The 18540-nt window shown below is 44.6% G+C and overlaps 1 protein-coding gene across 8 annotated transcripts in view; it reads right to left on the bottom strand.

Annotated features, from left to right (window-relative positions):
• Ltbp1 (latent transforming growth factor beta binding protein 1) overlaps window positions 1-18540 on the bottom strand; it is a 423409-nt gene that overhangs the window by 48961 nt on the left and 355908 nt on the right. For 4 of the 8 annotated variants that reach the window (XM_045150784.1, XM_045150786.1, XM_045150788.1 and 1 more), the window contains 2 exons: window positions 5558-5683; window positions 1389-1532 (listed from right to left, as the gene is read on the bottom strand). The exons of 1 other annotated variant lie outside the window; for it this stretch is intronic. In XM_045150784.1, the coding sequence (XP_045006719.1) occupies window positions 1389-1532; window positions 5558-5683 (270 nt within the window). The remainder of the gene's footprint in view (window positions 1-1388; window positions 1533-5557; window positions 5684-18540) is intronic. 3 more of the 8 variants (XM_045150787.1, XM_045150792.1, XM_045150791.1) reach the window with 1 other exon arrangement.

Below are 18540 nucleotides of genomic sequence, written 5' to 3'. Positions count from 1 at the left end.
GGCGTGGTGGCACACACCCTTAATCCCCACACTTGGGAGGCAGAGGTAGGAGGATCATTGTGAGTTCGAGGCCACCCTGAGACTACAGAGTTCATTTCAGGTCAGCCTGGACCAGAATGAGACCCTACCTCGAAAAACCAAAAAAAAAAAAAAAAAAAAATTAGCCAGAATTTAGTAAAAAAGTGAAACAGTCGTCTATGTGTCATTTTATTTGGCTCTCCAGGGAACATTTAGTTATTTGCTTTTCTTAAGAAAACAGCTGAGTTACGGCCACATGGCACAGACTAATAGTGTTAGCTGGTTAATTGATCTGGAAGACTGTCAGTCCTCCATTTCAATTTATGAAATGACAACACAGCCCAAATCAACTTTAAACAAATGCCAACGGGACAACTCTCTAGGGCAAATCCTGAAAAAAACATCTCGAGAATTTGAAGTGGAAGTCTTTGTGGACCCTGAGAGGTCTATATGTTGCTTCTAATTTAAAAGAAGTTTCAGGATACATGTCTCCAAGGGCTAAGAATATGGCATCTAATATTTATACCATATTAAACCCTAGCTAATAGGACTCTAAATTATTGACAATCCCCAATGTTCTCACTACTTGGAGGTGGGTGGGGGGGGGAGTGAGGGCAGTGGAGGAGAATCACACAAAACTCATGACCGCATGAATCAGTACCATAGGAACAGTCTGTTTGCATTCTACAGGATACAACCCTCTAAGGTGCTAGCCTGCAAGGTCAAAGGACCCAGGTTTGATTCCCCAGGACCCACATAAGCCAGATGCACAAGGTGGAGCATGTGTCTGGAGGGTATTCGCAGTGGCTGAAGGCCCTGGAGTGCCCATTCTCTCTCTCCCATCTATCCCTCTTCCTCTTGCAAATAACATAAATAAAAAAAAAGTCTTAAAAAATAGATACAACATTCAATAAGGTGGCAGGGATGGCACAGACAGAAGTACCTGCTGGAAGATGGAGTAAGTTTAACCCTAAAGCCATGAGCTCCAGCTGGTAAATCCAGGGTCAGAATTGGATGGCCGCCCCTGCCCCACCCCATGAGCTGTTGGTCAGGGAGACCTATGAGGTTCCCAGAACAATACCAATGCCCTGGGTTACCTTCCAGAGCTACAAGGCAAGACCCTATTGTGGTGAGAGACCATGCTGGAATGGGGAGGGAGCCTACGGTGTATCTGGCTGGAAAGCACCGTGAGGACCACTGATCCAGTCATCACCCACTGATAAGTCAGGCACAGGAAGACCATGGATGTTCCCAGAGGCACAGTGCTGGCCAAGACATTTCCTGCCTCTCCTCCCGAGTGGTTATCCATGCTTGGGTCGATTCCAGCCGGACAGGCACCCTCCCGCCCCTGCACAGCACCCGGGACTTACCTCCAGAGGTTCGGGAGCGGCACTGCCCGGTCATGGGACTGTACTCCTGGTTTTCGTCGGCACACACGCACAGGAACGACCCTTCCACGTTCTCACAGAAGGCCTCCCCACACACGCCACTGAGCAGCTCACACTCGTTCACGTCTGGGAAAGAGCGCAGATCAAGTGAGCGGCGCGCCTCGCTCCCGACAGCTCCTTCTCTCACCAGCTGTGCCAAGGCCAGCACTGTCCGCTGGAAGCCCAGCGGTCCCCAGTCAGCCACCAGCCCCTTCCTGCGCTTCCAGGGAAAAGGCTCCTAACACTGTGCTCTGCGATCTGCTCTAGATGAAAGGATAGGGGGGAAACCCAAGGCCAAGAAGGTTCTAAGTTCCAGTTCTGGAGAAAAAGAATAGGCTGGGAATTTTCTGGAAGCACTGGGTGCATGTACCCTTTAGCTGTCCAGCAGTGTCTTCCTCTCTTCTCGGCGTACCGAGTCATAAATGGCCCTGATATTCCACTCCCAGCTCTTCATTTCAGGAAAAATTAAAAACATAGCCATTACAGAACCTAAATTCATTTAAGAACTTCAAACACCTACTTAAGTGTCTGAAAATACATTACAGTCTAAGTGTCCATGAATGAACAACAGATTTTGGGTTTCAAGGCCAAGACTGCTATGAATATTCATCGGGGTACACTCACCGTTCCTGTGACCCCAGCAACTAATCACTGATTTCACCATACCTTTTCAAATTCTGTTGATGGCCACAGTATAATTTCTGCTTTGCTAAATGTTTTCCTTTGCAAATATGTGCAATTAAAACAGAATCAAAGAATTCTAATGATGGGCAGGATTGATTATCATTGTTTAAGTGCATAGTCCTAAAGAAAGACTAATGATTGATTTGACTTTGCCTAATTTTTAAAGCCCTTCTCTACTCCTTACACAGTCTTATTAACAGCTTTCTTGTTCAGCCAACTACTTGTTTAGCATCTGAAATGCTCACAGATCTTATGACAAACATCAGCTTTCACAAGTACACTCTGAGGTAAGTTTCTAAAGCTTAAAAAGATGTGAGCCGTTATCCAACTCATTCAGGAGTAAAAGAATCCTGTTTTTTTTTTTCTTTCTTTTTTCTTTTGAGGTAGTGTCTTGCTCTAGCCCAGGCTGACCTGGAATTCACTATATGGTCTCAGTTGGCTTTGAACTCATAGCGATCCTCCTACCTCTGCCTCCCGAGTGGAATTAAAGGCCCGGGCCACCACAGCCGACAGAATCCTGTTTTTACCTGCTATATCCATCTAGTTTCTTGGACAGAAGGTTTATGGAACTTGAATTTTTGGTTAATTGCCTAACTTTTCCTTTTGGTTTGTATATAAACAGATATAAACTCAATAAAGTGGGTTTTGTTTATAAAAAGATATTGTAGCACCAAATTGTAACAGAATTGAAATATTTAATCAATGTAGACAGTTATAATTTAGACCAGAAAAGTTGACTTTCTAAATTTGCCAGTTCACACTGATTAGCTTTCGGGAGCTATCGAATGAAGCTTTCTCCTTACAACTCAGCATTTGCATGGCTTCTGGGCGCTCTCCCGCCACACTTAAGAGACGGATGGTTCTAGTTTATTGAGATGGGTTAGGCCCCTGCGGTTTCTATGTGGTCACATGATGGTCCTGGCAGGCGCAATTCCTGCCTTCATGCAGCTTAGAGTCAAGTTGGAGGTTAGGACAAGAGTCCTCCAGGCTTTAGTGAGCGCCAGGCATGAGAAGCACGGAGCTCTGTGCATGAACAGTGGTCCTCTGTGCAGTGTGGGTTGGGAGAATAACATCTGAGTCAAGACCTGAAGGATGGAGCGATCGTAAGGCAGGGGAGGGAGGGGCCCAAGTAGCGGAGGGAGGACTACCAAACTGGCCTTGTGGCTGACTCGTCTCGGAAAGCTACACAATCCCGAGTCAGAAGTACTCGTGATAGGTTCTCAGTTAATACCTCTGAGGTAATAATGGTAAAAAAAAAAAAAAATGACATTTATTGAGTTCATCAAAATGACAACCAACATCCCTCCTGTAAGAGTGAGGATTTATGTGCCATGCTAAACAAATCAACCGGGGTTGGGCACACATATCTGGCTTATTAGCATGAACATTAAGCAGGGACCTGGGGACAATGTGGAATCAGCAGCGGATATGTCAAGAGTTAATAACAATTAAACAGTATCTGTTGGACACTTAACTGTGACCAAACGTTATACCCCACTCAGAAGAGAAAGGGCCACACAGCCCTTGTGGCCTTGGGGAAGAGGGCTGCGGGCAGCACACATGAGGAAGGTGTCCCCTCAAAGGTTACAGGTTCTGTGACAGGACTTGAAGGGACTTTGGAAGCAGGAGGAGGGTCTTGGCTCAGCTTGCGAGTGAGAGCAGTGGGGAGTGTCCAGGAGGTGTATCTAACGTGAGCCTTAAATGCGTGAGATGATTCCAGACTCATGGAGGGAGACGTTGGGAGGATCAGCCCCGTGGAAGAAGCAAATGACAGCCAAGTCAACACAGTGAGACAGACAGACAGACAGACAGACAGACAGATAGACAGCCATGGGAACGCAACCCCCACAAGCAGTAGAATGCTGCTGGGGCCTCAGCAGCTGAAGTGGTCAAGCTAAGAAGGTAAGTAGGACCAAATCCTAGGACCTACTAAGTCAAAATATAAACAAATGTTCATAATTTGTTTGTTATTATTTTTGGTGGCACTGGAGATAGGACACAGGGCCTTGCACATGCTGTACCAGTGAGCTATGTCCTTAAGTCTTTTTTTTTTTTAATTAAAAAACAAAACAAAACTTTCTTTTGAATGAGTCTTACTGAGTTGCCTAGGCTGGCCTTGAATTCAGTTAGAGGAGAGAGAAAGAGACAGGTAATGGGCATGTTAGGGCCTGTAGCCACTGCAAATGAATCCCAGACATATGCAACCCCTTGTGCCTCTGCTTTAAGTGGGTCCTGGGGAGTGAAATCTGGGTCCTTTGGCTTTCAGGCAAACACCTTAACCACTTAGCCATCGCGGCAGCCCTAACCTCACTCTGTACCCAGGCAGGCCTTGAGCTTGAACTCGGTCTTCAGAGCAGCAGGGAGCCCAGGCCTGTGCCACACATCAGCTGAGTTTGCTCAGTCGTGACTTGCTGGGAGGGGAATAAATTGGAAGGAGCCGGCTCTACAGAGTAGCATGGTTGTAGCTGTTTTATTAAAGTGAGGTGTCTTCTTGTATGTCTTGAAAAGTTTGTTGCACATGGTTTTCATTAGCTGATATTTGTGCTGAAAACTATACTATTGCTCTGTGGATATTTTTTTGTGATTGGGAATTATCTGAATTTCCATAATTAATCCCAGAAAAGCCATGGCTAGTCAAGTTGTATAACCAAACCTCCTCACAGTTTGATTGTCCTAGTTTGGGTGGCAAATGAACTGATGCTAATTTCCTAATAGCACATTATTGTCTTGACCTCAAGGGCCACCTACCCTGTGGCAAACACAGCTCTTTTTCTCTATTAATAAGAATGAGGAAAAAGCCTTGTTATCTGTGAAGTTTTAGATTGGATAACGTTCATTTTGAAAACGACTGCTCTGACTGCAAAAGTGTTTCGTCATGAATTTGGCTTGTAGAAATCACAGCTGATCAGAAAATAAGATACAAAATATCTCCTCCTCTGCAAGCATGCATGTGTTGGACTGCCTCTAGGACATCTGATGACACGCAAGTCTCTTTCCAGTCCTGTCAATCCCAGGACAGACTGAGGAAATATAGTTGCACAATCCAAAACATTGTCTTGCTGGTGGTGTTCTCGGAAATGGAAGATCTTTCCAGCACTTTCCTTAATGGCCATGCCTGAGGAGGTGCATTTCAAGTAAGAAAAGCTATCCCACACAGCAGACCCCATTTCCTGAGTAAGAGGGATGACAGGGCTCGAGGAGTTTGAACAGATGTCTTTTACAAGTATCTTTAAGTGTAGTTATAACGCCTCTATCTCAGAAGCCACAGGACATAGGATTCGCACGATCTCAAGTCCTATGATAGAATCAAATAGTGATGAAATTTGGCCCAAGCTTCCTGTTTAGAATCTCCTATTGTTGATAACTTAGATTTACTTTTGAAAGAGGCATGTGAAACATGTTGGGAAGAGAAAATTCTAAACACTCACCCACACACTCTTGCCCATCCTGTGGGGCCTGAAAGCCCTGATAACAGAGGCAGCGGAAGGAGCCAGCTGTATTGTCACAAAACCCGTGCCTGTCACACACAGTGTTGTTCACACATTCATCAATATCTGTAAAAAAGACATTTAATATCAGACAGAAGACAAACCGAGGCTGACGAACACGAGATATGAACAGATCCGTAGAAGCACCGGTACACCCTGGTTAGGATGAGATGATCATGCGTACACAGAAATGACTGTTAAAACATTTTACATATTAATAAAATGTTTTGATGAAAATGGTTTAGTTGCCAAAATATTAGGTTCTATGGAAGAACATAACTTTCCCTCAGGAAATGTTTTCAAACTGAAAAGGCTACTGCAATTAGCCATGGTTAGTATTGCCTAAATGTTTTCAAACCTTAACCTCCCAAGACAATTATTTTTCTACAGAGGAAATATATGAAAATATTGTCAACTTTTAAGAGAGAGCTGTTTTTGAAAATATTTTAATTTATGTTCAAGAAGAAATGGAGGAAGAGAGAGATGGTGAATGAGTATGCCAGGCCTCTTGTGGCTGCAAATGACTCCAGATGCGTGAGCCATTTTGTGCATCTGGCTTTACATGGTTACTGTGAAACTGAACCTACGCTAGCAGGCTTTACAAATAAGGGCCTTTAACCATGGAACCATCTTCCAAGCCCTTAAAAAACTTTTTTATTTTTATTTTTGTTTTTTTTTGAGGTAGAGTCTCACTCTAGCCCAGGCTGACCTGGAATTCACTATGTAGTCTCAGGGTGGCCTTGAACTCACTGTGATCCTCCTACCTCTGCCTCCTGAGTGCTGGGATTAAAGGCATGCACCACCATGCCAGGCTAAAAAACCATTTTAACTAGCACATATTCGTTGTAAAAATTAACAGGTTTCCTTATGACAGTTTCATATATGTATAGCATGTGTTTTGCTCTGTGTGTCCCGCCCCTATTCTTGATGGTTTCCTTCTTCCAAACAGTCCTCCTTTTACTTTCATGTCTGTATGCTTGTTACATCCAGATTCCACAAATGAGAGAAAAAGTGATGATTTCTCCTTAGCCTTGCCTACTTTGGTTAAAATGATTATCGCTGGTTCTGTACATTTTCTTGCAAATGACGTATCTTCTTTCTTCATTGTGGTTGAATAAAACGTGTGTGTGTGTGTGTGTGTGTGTGTGTGTTTACATGTATGCGCATGTCCATAACCTGGACATTGTGAATAGCACTGCAGTGAACATGGACCGCTGGTGCCTCAGTGGTGTGCAGTTTCAGATTCCTTCAGGAATCCTCCTGGTGGAGCAGCAGGACCATGTGGTGCTGCTCGTTCTAGTTTCCCTAGAAGTCTCTACCCTGAGCTCTGCGGAGGCTGCACCGACCTTCTCGCTGGCAGCTCACGAGCCTTCCTTCCCCATTGCCTCCGCCCCTTGGGTTCTGACTACGGTGATGGTGGGATCTCAAGGTAGTTTTTGCATGCCACCTTTTGGGTTGCAGAGGATTCGAAGAGTGGTTCTGATTGCAGAGTTGTGGGAGGGAGGGAGGAAGCAATGGCTTACTAAATCCCGGGAAAAACCCTGACCACATCTACATAGCATTCCCATAGGTCGAGAGAAAATAGGGGGAATTCGGTGAGCAGACAACCCATCCTAGTTACTTCTGAGGAAAAAACTGGGTTTTATCACATTACAGCCACTTAGGATCCAAAATGTTAACGCTACTCAAATGATGAGCTGACGAGAGTTCATTCTGTGCGCTGTAAACCTGACGGCAGACAGTGGTCCTGCGCTTTTCTCCCCATTAATAAACATGTGCTCATAAAATGTACTAATTGTAAGTATAACAGGCTTTTCTGTGGAGTCCTTTACCCTCCACTGCTGGTCTTCTCCTTCCCTCCCTCCCCATTCTCGAGTCACACACAGCCAGCTGCCAAGCTCTCTGCTTCTAAACTCAATAATCCCCAAACACAGGCTTTTTGGAGAAACAACTAAGAAAGCATATATGAAGAACATTCTACTTTTATGCTTTTTCGTTTTCTTTCAAGATTTATTTTTATTTATTTATTTGAGAGAGAGAGAGAGAGAGAGAGAGAGGGAGAGAGAGAGAGAGAGAGAGAGAGAGAGAGAGAGAGAGAGAGAGAAAGAATGGGCACATCAGGGCCTCTGGCCACTGCACACAAACTGCAGATGCATGGGCCACCATGTGTATCTGGCTGACGTGGGACCTGGAGGATCGAACCTGGGTCCTCAGGCTTCGCAGGCATGCTCCTTAACCACTAAGTCATCTCTCCAGCCCTGCTTTTATGCTTTTAAAAATATTTCTATTAATGAGAGGGAGAGAGAGAATGCGCGTGTGCATATGTATGTGTGTGGGTGCACCAGGATCTCCTCTACTGCACACACACTGTAGACACATGCACCACTTTGTGCATCTGGCTACAGGGAGCTGAACCTGGGCTGGCAGGCTTTGGTAGCAAGTGCCTTTAACTGCGGAGCCATCTCCCCAGATGGGCTTTTTTTTTTTTTTTTTTTTTTTTTTTAGGTAGAGTCTCACTCTAGTTCAGGCTGACCTGGAATTTACTATGGAGTCTCAGGGTGGCCTTGAACTCATGACCTACCTCTGCCTCCTGAGTGCTGAGCGGCATGCACTACCACGCCTGGCTCTCAGGCCCACATTTTATGTTTAAATAATGTCATCAAAATTCAGATAATGATAAAGAAAATGATAAGTTAAATTTCACATGTCCAAATCTAGTTTTGGAGGTGTTAATAGTGATTAAATTGAAATCTCTTTTAAGATTTTTTTTTTCAAGGTAGGGGCTTACTCTAGTCCAGGCTGACCTGGAAATCACTATGTAGTTTCAGGGTGGCCTTGAACTCATGGTGATCCTCCTACCTCTGCCTCCTGAGTGCTGGGTTTAAAGGTGTGTGCTACCACGCCCAGCAAGATTCTCTTCTTTATAAAGACTTACATTTGGATGAGGTGGTTTAGCTTTTGAAATAATATTTTTTTGCTTATTTATTAGAGAAAAAGAGAATGGTGCACCAGGGCTTTCAGCCACTGCAAATGAACTTCAGATGCATGTGCCACTTTGTGCATTTGGTTTTACACGGGCACTGAGGAATCAAACCCAGATTGATAGGCTTTACAGGCAAGCACCTTAACCACTGAGCCATTTCTCCAGCCCCTCTTTTAAGACTCCTAAAACTGAGTTGTAAGATATTTTCTGGGAGAAAAAGAATATAACTACCTTCCAGCAGCTGTCTCATTTTGCTTCCTAATTTTCCAACACTGATGTTACCAAGCATGAATTACAAATGGACTCATTTTTTTGAACTGTAAAATGTGAGTTATGACATCAAAGTTTTCTTAATTTTCTTAGCTCCAAGAAAGCTGTCCTTTCTGCTCATGAGGTTAGGTCTCCTCCCATCTTACCTGGTCTCTTGTTCCCCTGGTCCCACGTGTGCATCTTTCTCCAGACGCTTTGGTTACTCCTCTCCTGCAGCCTCCCGCCACTGCCTTCAAAAGCGCTAACACTGCCGGGCGTGGTGGCGCACGCCTTTCATCCCAGCACTCGGGAGGCAGAGGTAGGAGGATCGTCGTGAGTTCGAGGCCACCCTGAGACTGCATAGTGAATTCCAGGTCAGCCTGGACCAGAGTAAGACCCTACCTCTAAAAACCAAAAATAAAAAAAAGTGCTAATGTCTTGGGCTGGAAGGATGGCTTAGTGGTTAAGGCACTTGCCAAAGGACACAGGTTCGATTCCCCAGGACCCACGTTAGCCAGATGCACAAGGGAGTGCATGCGTCTGGAGTTCATTTGCAGTGGCTTGAGGCCCTGGCGCGCCCCTTCACTCCCTCTCTTTCTCTGTCAAACAAATTGTGTCTTCACCTACTGCATCTTTATCACTGCAGCATGTCTCAGAAGGACTGTTTTACTCACTAGCATCACCTCCCCGTGCAGCCGTCCTCACACACACAACACAGCACCATATCTGCATGCGACCTACCCATACCCTCCTGCACACTGTTCTATTTTATTTTTAGTTCTTTCCTTCCCAAATTTTTTTTTTTATTAACAACTTCCATGATTATGAAGAAATATCCCATGGTGATATCCTCCCTCCCCTCACTTTCCCCTTTGAAACTCCATTCTTCCCATCTCAATCAGTCTCTCTTTTATTTTGATGTCATGATCTTTTCCTCCTATTAGGATGGTCTTGTGTAGGTAGTGTCAGGCACTGTGAGGTCATGGATATCCTCCCATATACTTTTTTTTTTTTTTTTTCAGGTAGGGTCTCACTCTAGCCCAGGCTGACCTGGAATTCACTATGGAGTCTCAGGGTGGCCTCGAACCCATGGCGATCCTCCTACCTCTGCCTCTTGAGTGCTGGGATTAAAGGAGTGCGCCACCATGAACGGCTTCCTCCCATATACTTAAAAAAAAAAAACTTATTTAAAATATTTTATGTGTGTGTGTGTGTGTGTGTGTGTGTGTGAGAGAGAGAGAGAGAGAGAGAGAGAGAGAGAGAGGGATACAGGGAGACACCAGACTTTAGAAGCATGTGCTACTTTGTGCATCTGACCTGATGTGGGTATAGGGCGTTGCCCTTAGTTCAGATTGTTTAAGATCTCCTTCTTATGAATCCTAAGCCGTTATGATGGATGGTGGTTTCTTATTACTGTTCACCAGCACAGGGACTGAGTAATTGGCCTGAAGGTCAAAGAGCCTTAAACTGATTATAAATTACTAGGCAGCCTGTAGACTCAGACTTACTGTAACCATGATTCACCGGGAAAGTTTAGATGAGCAATACTTTGGATTTGAATGAATAGAAAAAAAAAAGACTGTGAAATGCCTATTGGAGACTAGTTATTCAGCAATTAATATTTTATAAAAATGATATCATGTAACCCTGCAGTTTCTTGTTTTCAACAAAGAGGTGAGGTCACAGCTTAACGGGACAGCATTTATTTCACTTCTGAGCAGGGCAGGCGAGTGTTCGACCACTAAGCCCTTTGTCTCAATTCTCTAAGGACCTCCATAAAAGTGGTTTCATTAGAATTTTCTTTGATGATGCGAGTTCTCGAGGACATCTTTCCACTGTTAGTCAGGATGAGTTACCACCACCCTGTTTTTGCTGAAGTTGAATTTGGAACATGAACCTAAGCCTTGAATCATCCAAATATCACATCTTTCTTTTCTCTTTTCTTTCCTTTTGCTTAATGCCTTAATGTTCAAATGACCACAGCAGTTCTGCTCAGGTATCCGCTAAAGGTTGTGCTTGATATTGGCACTGGTAACATTACCCAAGAGGTTAGTCATCTGTAGGAGTGATTTCTACTGACCGCTCAGTTGTCAACGCAGACAAGTTAGGCGTATGACCATAAGAACTGCTGATTTCTCATACAACTCTGCTCTTCATATTTTATTGGAAAATGCAGGTACAAATATTGATGTTTCATAGAAATGAAGTCAAGAAACAATTACTCATAGCAAGGCTAGTGGGTCATTCAGTGATCTCTGCCAAGAAAAAAAAAGAAAGATTCCTCTAAATGTTAGAAAGAGGAATAGGACTCGGTTCTGGGTGGCTGGAGCTGCTGGCAGCTCGTTCTGACAGTGGCAGCAGTGACACTTTGGGATTCTCAGTGACTAATCTGCTTTGCAGATCCATTTTGCTTGTCTGTATGTTTTTTTTTTTTTAAGTTAATATACTTTTTTATTTTTAATTAAAAAAATCTTTATTTGAGAGAGACAGAAATATAGGCCCATTAGGGCCTCCTGCTACTGCAAAAATACTTCAGATACATGCACCACTTGTGTATCTGGCTTTCCATGGGTACTGGAGAACTGAACCTGGGCCATCAGGCTTTAAAAGCAAATGCCTTTGGCCACTGAGCCATATTTCAAGCCCTAGTTAATATACTTTCTTAATGGATCAAAAGTTTTTTAAAAAATACAAATTAGAACAGAACTCCAATGAAATACTCTAATTCTTTAATAAAAATTAAGACCAGATACTTGGTCTTAACCCTCTTACTTTGGTAAATTGAGTAAACTGGAAGAATGGAAAAGACACAGATTTTCTAAAAGTGGATGAGTCTGACAAAACCTGATTCCTGAGCAATAAATTAAAACTGTTGACAACTCTTGCAAACAACAGTGGTTCCATTTGGTTTCCTGCATTTATTCAGAAAAGACTACGTGTATCATGAGAAAGGGGAAGTTTCTAGACCAATTCTTCATTTTATTTCAATTATGAGAAGTGTTTTGTTTTCCTGCTCCTGAAATCTATCCTCTGTAGAGTTCCTTCTTCCTAGACGACATTTCCACCTAGCAGAGGAAAAGGCACCAGGGAGCCACCCTCCCATGGCCAGGACACTGTGGAGAGGATGTGATGGAGATGGGAGTGCCATTTCTCATACTCTGTATTTTAGAAGCAAATTTCCTCTGTGACAGTTGACAGGGAAGAAACATCCTTCCTGTTCCCAGAACAGTCTCCCTTGAGTCACACTGTCCATCCTGACTCAAAGGTTTATCAGTTCAGCTTCTTTAAGAACCAGGAAATTGAGGCCCAGAGAGAGGAAGTATATTTCATCAAGGTGACACAAGCACTTAGTGTTATCACTGACAAAGGAATGGTCCTTTCAAGAATCAGTCTTCTAGCCGGGCGTGGTGGCGCACACCTTTAATCCCAGCACTTGGGAGGCAGAGGTAGGAGGATCACCATGAGTTCGAGGCCACCCAGAGACTCCATAGTGAATTCCAGGTCAGCCTGGGCTAGAGTGATACCCTACCTCGAAAAACCAAAAGAAAAAAAGACAAAAGAATCAGTCTTCTAAATCCTCGTTGGTGGTTCTGACAGGTAGCCTGCCTTTCATCGTGAGGGCTGCTTCTGAACCGTGGCGTGTGGGCGAGGGAGATGGCTCAGGCCGCGCAGTGCTTCCCCTGGGCTTGAAGACCCGCGTTCCATAGCCAGCATTCATGTCAAGTTCTGGGCATGGCGGTGCATGCCTGCAATTCCAGCTTGGGAGGTGAGGATAGGAAGGTCCCTGGATTCGCTAGTCAGCCAACCTACCCCTTCTTGGCAAGCTTCAAGCCAATGTGATGCCCGTTCTCAAAGGAGATGGGCAGAATTCCTGAGAATCAACACATGGGGTCATCCTCTGGTCTCCCCATTCAGGCACACCCCATGCATGAAGAGGTTGCTCCCATGTGGATAGAACTGCATTGGGAGCCTAGCTAGTAGACCGGAGTATGTTCACTGTGAAGTTGGGAGTCAAAATGTACCATCGACTACTTACTGGCTTACAGTTTAGTCAGGGACCTGCCTGTCCTTCAATGAGACCTCAGGATCTTTGTCCTTAAAACATGAAGCATTCTTATACTAGAAACCTAAGTGCCAAAGTGCTGTAGGCCCCTGAGGCATTCAGTTGGGAGACCCCTGGAAGAATGCACACCAGGCTCCAATGTTGTACCAGCCTCAGAAAGACTCAGGTTGACACCCAGCTTGGGTGCCCTTAGATCTTTTCATTGAAAGGAAATGACTCACTACATTAGCTGAGAGCTTCCTGACCAGCTGCAATTGGTTAAACACTGGTGCCAGAATCTTGAGAAAACATCTGCAAGAGAAGGCCTTCCATTAGAAGGGTTAGAGGGGTCCTATTCAAGAGAAATACGGACCCCACTCCCACTTCTTACTGAGCAGAACCGAGACCCACCAGCTGACGGTCAGTCCCAGCCAAGCAGTGGGATTGAAAGATGTTCAACCAGCAAAGCAGCTGCCTGAAGGAGTTTTAACTTGGCATGGCTGCTGGCCTGAGAGAAAGGAAGGTCTCCCTCACAGCATGGCAGGAGAGCCAGCACTGAGCAGAAGACGAGCCTAAAGAAAGAACATTACATTTGACCACTAGGAAATTAAAGACTGAATTTGAAGCTCACCTAGACAATAGGATATTGTAGAGCCTTTTCTAAGAGGCCCACTGAGGTCTGGCCGTACCAGCGGGTCTGGGGAACATGGTCCATATGTGTCACGGAGGATCACTTAGCTCTGGGAAGTGGAGGTGAGACAGCACACAGCAAACCCATCTTCTTGAGCAGTCGGACTAACAAGCCAGTAGCAGAACCATAGAGAAGGGCAGGAAAAAAAGTGAGGGGGATCATGATGGCCACAGATCTGTTTTAAGGGTCTCATGCCTGGCAGACTGGACTAGCCCGGTGTCCTCACAGATCTGTTTGAAAAGCTGGCAAGCTAAGATAAGCAGTAAGAAGTGACAGAGGCTGAAAATTCTAAAAAATAATGCTGATGAATGAAAAAACTACATTTACCACACTACCTTGAAATGCCCTGTCTTTAGATTTTTTTAAAAAAAGATTTATTTACTTATTTTGAGACACAGAGAGAGAGGGAGAGAATGGGCACACCAGGGCCTCCAGCCACTGGGAACAAACTCCAGACGCATGTGGCCCCTTGTGCATCTGGCTTACGTGGGTCCTGGGGAATCAAACCTGGGTCCCTTGGCTTTGCAGGCAAGCGCCCTAACTGCTAAGCCAGCCCTGCAGCCCTCCTTGCCCCTTCTTCTACCACTCTGGGTCTTGCCCCCCCCCAGGAAGTGAGAATCCTCCCCGTCCCATGCTCCAGCGTTGGCAGTGTTTTGACCAAGTACATGGGGCCAAATGACCAGGGACCCTGAGAAACAGTGAGCTACCCTCAATCTTTCCTCCTTGAAGGTGGCAATGTCAGGACTTCTGTTGGTGACGGGAGAAGGAACACGAGTGTCTTTGCTGTCCAAGCCTGGGGAAGAACAGAAGGGCCTGTGCCACACTCCCGCAAGCTCACCCACGAGTGGGTGCTCACGTTATTGGCTTTGTCCACTGGCTTCTTTCCACCCACATCTTTTGCTTTCTTCCTCTTCCCCTTCTATTGGACAAGTCCATGAGGACCAAACATCTGGTATTTCTATCTTTCTTTGGTAGTCCAGGCTAGCCTCAAATTCATGGCCATCCTCCTGCCTCAGCCTCCTGCGTTCTAGGATTAAAGGCATGCACCATCACGCCTGCTATGAGGGAGAGAGAGAGAGAGAGAGAGAGAGAGAGAGAGAGAGAGAGAGAGAGGGAGAGAGGCAGACAGAGCGAGAGAACGGGCGCACCAGGGCCTTCAGCCACTGCAAAGGAACTCCAGACACATGTGCCACCTTGTGCAACTGGCTTACGTGGGTCCTGGGGAATCGAACCTGGTCTGGAGACCCTGAGCTAGAGTGAAACCCTACCTCGAAAAACCAAAAAAAAACCCCAAAACAAAAACAAACCCCCAAAAACCCCCAAACCAAGGACTGAATAGCATTAAAATTCGTAACTTAGAATCATCTTAAGTTACTCCAGAGTTGTTCTTCATAGCACTATATTTTGAAGGGATTTAATGTTCTATAGAATTAGATAACAGAAATAATTCCCCCAAAAGCCAGTCAAGGCTTTCATTTATTCTTTGTGGCGCTGGAGAGAGAACCCAGGGCTTTGGGCATACTAGGCAAGGGCTTTCCCACCAGCCTCCATCCCTTTGGTTTTATTTTTATTTATTTATTTGACAGAGAAAGAGGGAAGAGGAGAGAGAGAATGGGCGCACCAGGGCCTCCAGCCACTGCAAATGAACTCTAGACAAGTGTGTCCCCCTTGTGCATCTGGATAATGTGGGTCCTGGGGAATCGAACCTGGGTCCTTTGGCTTGGCAGACAAATATCCTAACCACTAAGTGACCCCGCCAGCCTCCCTTTGGTTTTTTAATTTAATTAAATTAATTTTCTTGAGAGAGGGAGAGAGAGAGGGAGAGAAATGGGTATGCCAGGGCCTCCAGCCACTGCAAACGAACTCCAAACACATGTGCCACCATGTGCATCCAGCTTATGTGAGTCCTGGGAAGTCAAACCTGGGCCCTTTGGCTTTGTAGGTAAGTGCCTTAACCACTAAGTCATCTCTCCAGCCCAAAAGTCAAAGCTTAAAAAAATATTTGTATTTACTTGAGAGAGATATGGAATTCCAAATGCATGGGCCACTTTGGTATCTGGCTTTACATGGGTACTGGGGAATTGAACCTGGGCCAACAGGCTTTGCAAGCAAGTGCTTTTAACTGCTGAGCCATCCTTCCAGCCCAGAATGTGAAATTTAAAAAAAAAATATTTTACTTATATGTATTTGTGTGTGTGTGTATATGTAAGAGAGAGAGAGAGAGAGAAAGAGAGAGAGAAAATGGGTGCATCAGAGCCTCTAGCCACTTCAAATGAACTCCAGACACCTGCACCACTTTGTGTATTTAGCTTATGTGGATACTGGGGAACTGAGCTCAAGTACTTTGGTTTTGAAGACAAGTGCTTTAACTATTGAGCCATCTCTCCAGCTCAAATATGAAGAATTTTAATGTTTACTTAATGCACAATGTTTAGAAGTTTGTCATGCATAACTGGTAAGTACTCATGCTGAGGCTGGGTAGGATCAGCTCTGCCCGCCCCCCACACCAGGGAGCTCACTTACTCTGTCTGTGAGAGTGGCTCCCAGTTCCGCCCCTTCCCCAATTCCATAGACTTTTTTATACATTTAAAAGTAAACATTGTAGCCGGGTGTGGTGGTGCACGTCTTTAATCCCAGCCCTTTGAAGGCAGAGTTTGAGGCCACCCTGAGACTACATAGGAAATTCTAGGTCAGCCTGAGCTAGAGCTAGATCCTACCCTGAAAAAATAACACAAAACAAAAAAAGTAAACCTTGTTAGTAAATGCTTGTTTATAGAGGAAAAAAATATGATTAATGAGTTTTTTCACTTTGTTATTTATTTTTTCAATTCTTTAAAAAGTTATTTATTTGAGAGCATGCATGCAAGATAGAGAAGACAGAGATAGAGAAAGACAGAGAGAGAAAGAATGGGCACACCAGAGCCTCTAAGCCACTGCATCAAACTCCAGACACATGCACCACCTTGTGCATCTGGTTTACGTGGGTCCTTAGGCTTTGCAGGTATGCACCTTAACCACTAAGCAGTCTCTCCAGCACCGTGATTTATTATTGTTTTTTAACGTGCTGAAGAGTTCCCCCCTTTTTTGGTGTGTGTGTGTTTATGTGTGTGAGTGTGGGCGCACACAGGAAGCCACAGCTCAGCTTTACCGTGCTAGCCCCCGCCTCCCACCTTGTCTGAGGAGGGTGCTCTTGTCGTCACTGGCTGTTGCATTTGTCAGGCTGACACTTGAGCTTCTGGGGATTCTCCTGTCTCCGTCTCCCCCGTGAAGTTACAGATAGGGATTATGTGTGTTTTGGGGATCCCAACTCAGGCCTGCACGGTTGCTCGACTGAGCACGTTATTTTTAATTTTAATTTTAAGTTCTTAAATTACCCCTAGTTCTCATTTCCAATAGTCTTTTAAAAATATTTATTTGAGAGACAGAGAGAAGGATGTGTGTGTGTGTGTGTGTGTGTGTGTGTGTGTGTGTGTGTGCAGAGCAAGAGTGAGAGCGAGAGAATATGAATTGGTACTCCAGAGCCTCCTGCCTCTGCAAACAAATTCCCAACATATGCCACTTTATTCATCTGGCTTTATGTGGATACTGGAGAATCAAATCCAGGCTTGCAGGCTTTGCAAGTAAGTGCCTTTAACAGCTGAGCCACCACTTCAGCCCTCTAATAGGCTTTCTATTTTTTAGTTTAGTATTTTATTTATTTATTTACAAGCAGAGAGAGACACAGAGAGAGAATGGGTGCATCATGGCACATGATGGTCTTCCATTTCCAATTGAACTGACAGACTCACTCTGTGAGTGACCAAGGACAAGGGGGAGGTGGTCTAACCCAAATGGCTTTCCTCACTCGGGAGCGTACCAAGCTCGGGTTCGGGATCTGGAAAGGTCATTTGTGTCACTAAAGAGCTTTGGAAATACACACTCTGTGTTTGGCAAATATCTTCCTATGCAGAGACACAGGGCAGGGCTGATGCAGCCCAGGGAGCCTCTGACAAACCAGATGTGTGCTTAGCTTCAACAACACCTTGGTAAGACACATCGGAGTTCAAAACTGAGCATCTGGGACACCAGAGTAAAAATTTGAAATTAACTTGTCCAAGTAGAATTAAAAACAAAATAAAACAAAGGACTGGGTAGATGATTTATCAGCTAAAAGTGTTTTCTTGCAAAGCCTAATGGCCCAGGTTTGATTTTGCCAGGACCCATGTAGAGCCAGATGCATAAAGTGGTACATGCGTCTGGAGTTTGAGACAGCAACAATTATTGTATTTATGAATGTTAAAAAACAATCCATTTTCTTCTTGTTTCTTCCACCAAGGGCTGAGATAATTGCACATAAAAACTAGAAAGCATATGAGAAGGAAAAATATGTGAGAAGGACTTAAATTTACTATAGAAGAGAAGAATTATCTCTAAATGCTTAAAGGGAACAAAACTAAGACGGCTTAGGGCTGGGTGGCTCAGCAGTTAAAGGCGCTTGCTTGCAATGTAGGATGGCCCAGGTTCGATTCCCCAGGACCCAGGACCCATGTAAAGCCAGACGCACAAAGTGGCTCATATATCTGGAGTTCATTTTCAGTGCCAGGAGGATCTGGCACATCACTTCTCTCTCTTTCTCTCCTTACAAATAAATGAAGAAAAATTTAAAAAACTCCTGTCATGTACAGTAAAGAATTATAATTATTTTATAAAGAGTAATTACAGAGTGAAATGTTTGGGCCTATTATGAATTTTTTTCATATGTGCGTGACTGTACATGCGTGTGCACTCTCATGCAGGGCCATGCCAAAGTGTCTTGCAACTACAAACAAATGCTAGTCTGGCTTTACATGGGTGGCTGGGAGATTGAACTTAGGCTGCCACACTTTGTAAGCAAGTCCTTTAACCAGTAAGTCATCTCTCTAGCCCCTGGTACATTATAAATTAAAGCCATGCCATTCATAAAAAGTTCTTTAGAGACT

The sequence above is a fragment of the Jaculus jaculus genome, chromosome 5 (genome assembly GCF_020740685.1).
Source record: "Jaculus jaculus isolate mJacJac1 chromosome 5, mJacJac1.mat.Y.cur, whole genome shotgun sequence".
Classification (NCBI taxonomy): domain Eukaryota; kingdom Metazoa; phylum Chordata; class Mammalia; order Rodentia; family Dipodidae; genus Jaculus; species Jaculus jaculus.
The sequence above is the reverse complement of the archived record's forward strand: the minus strand, read 5'-3'. Positions and strand labels throughout refer to the sequence as shown.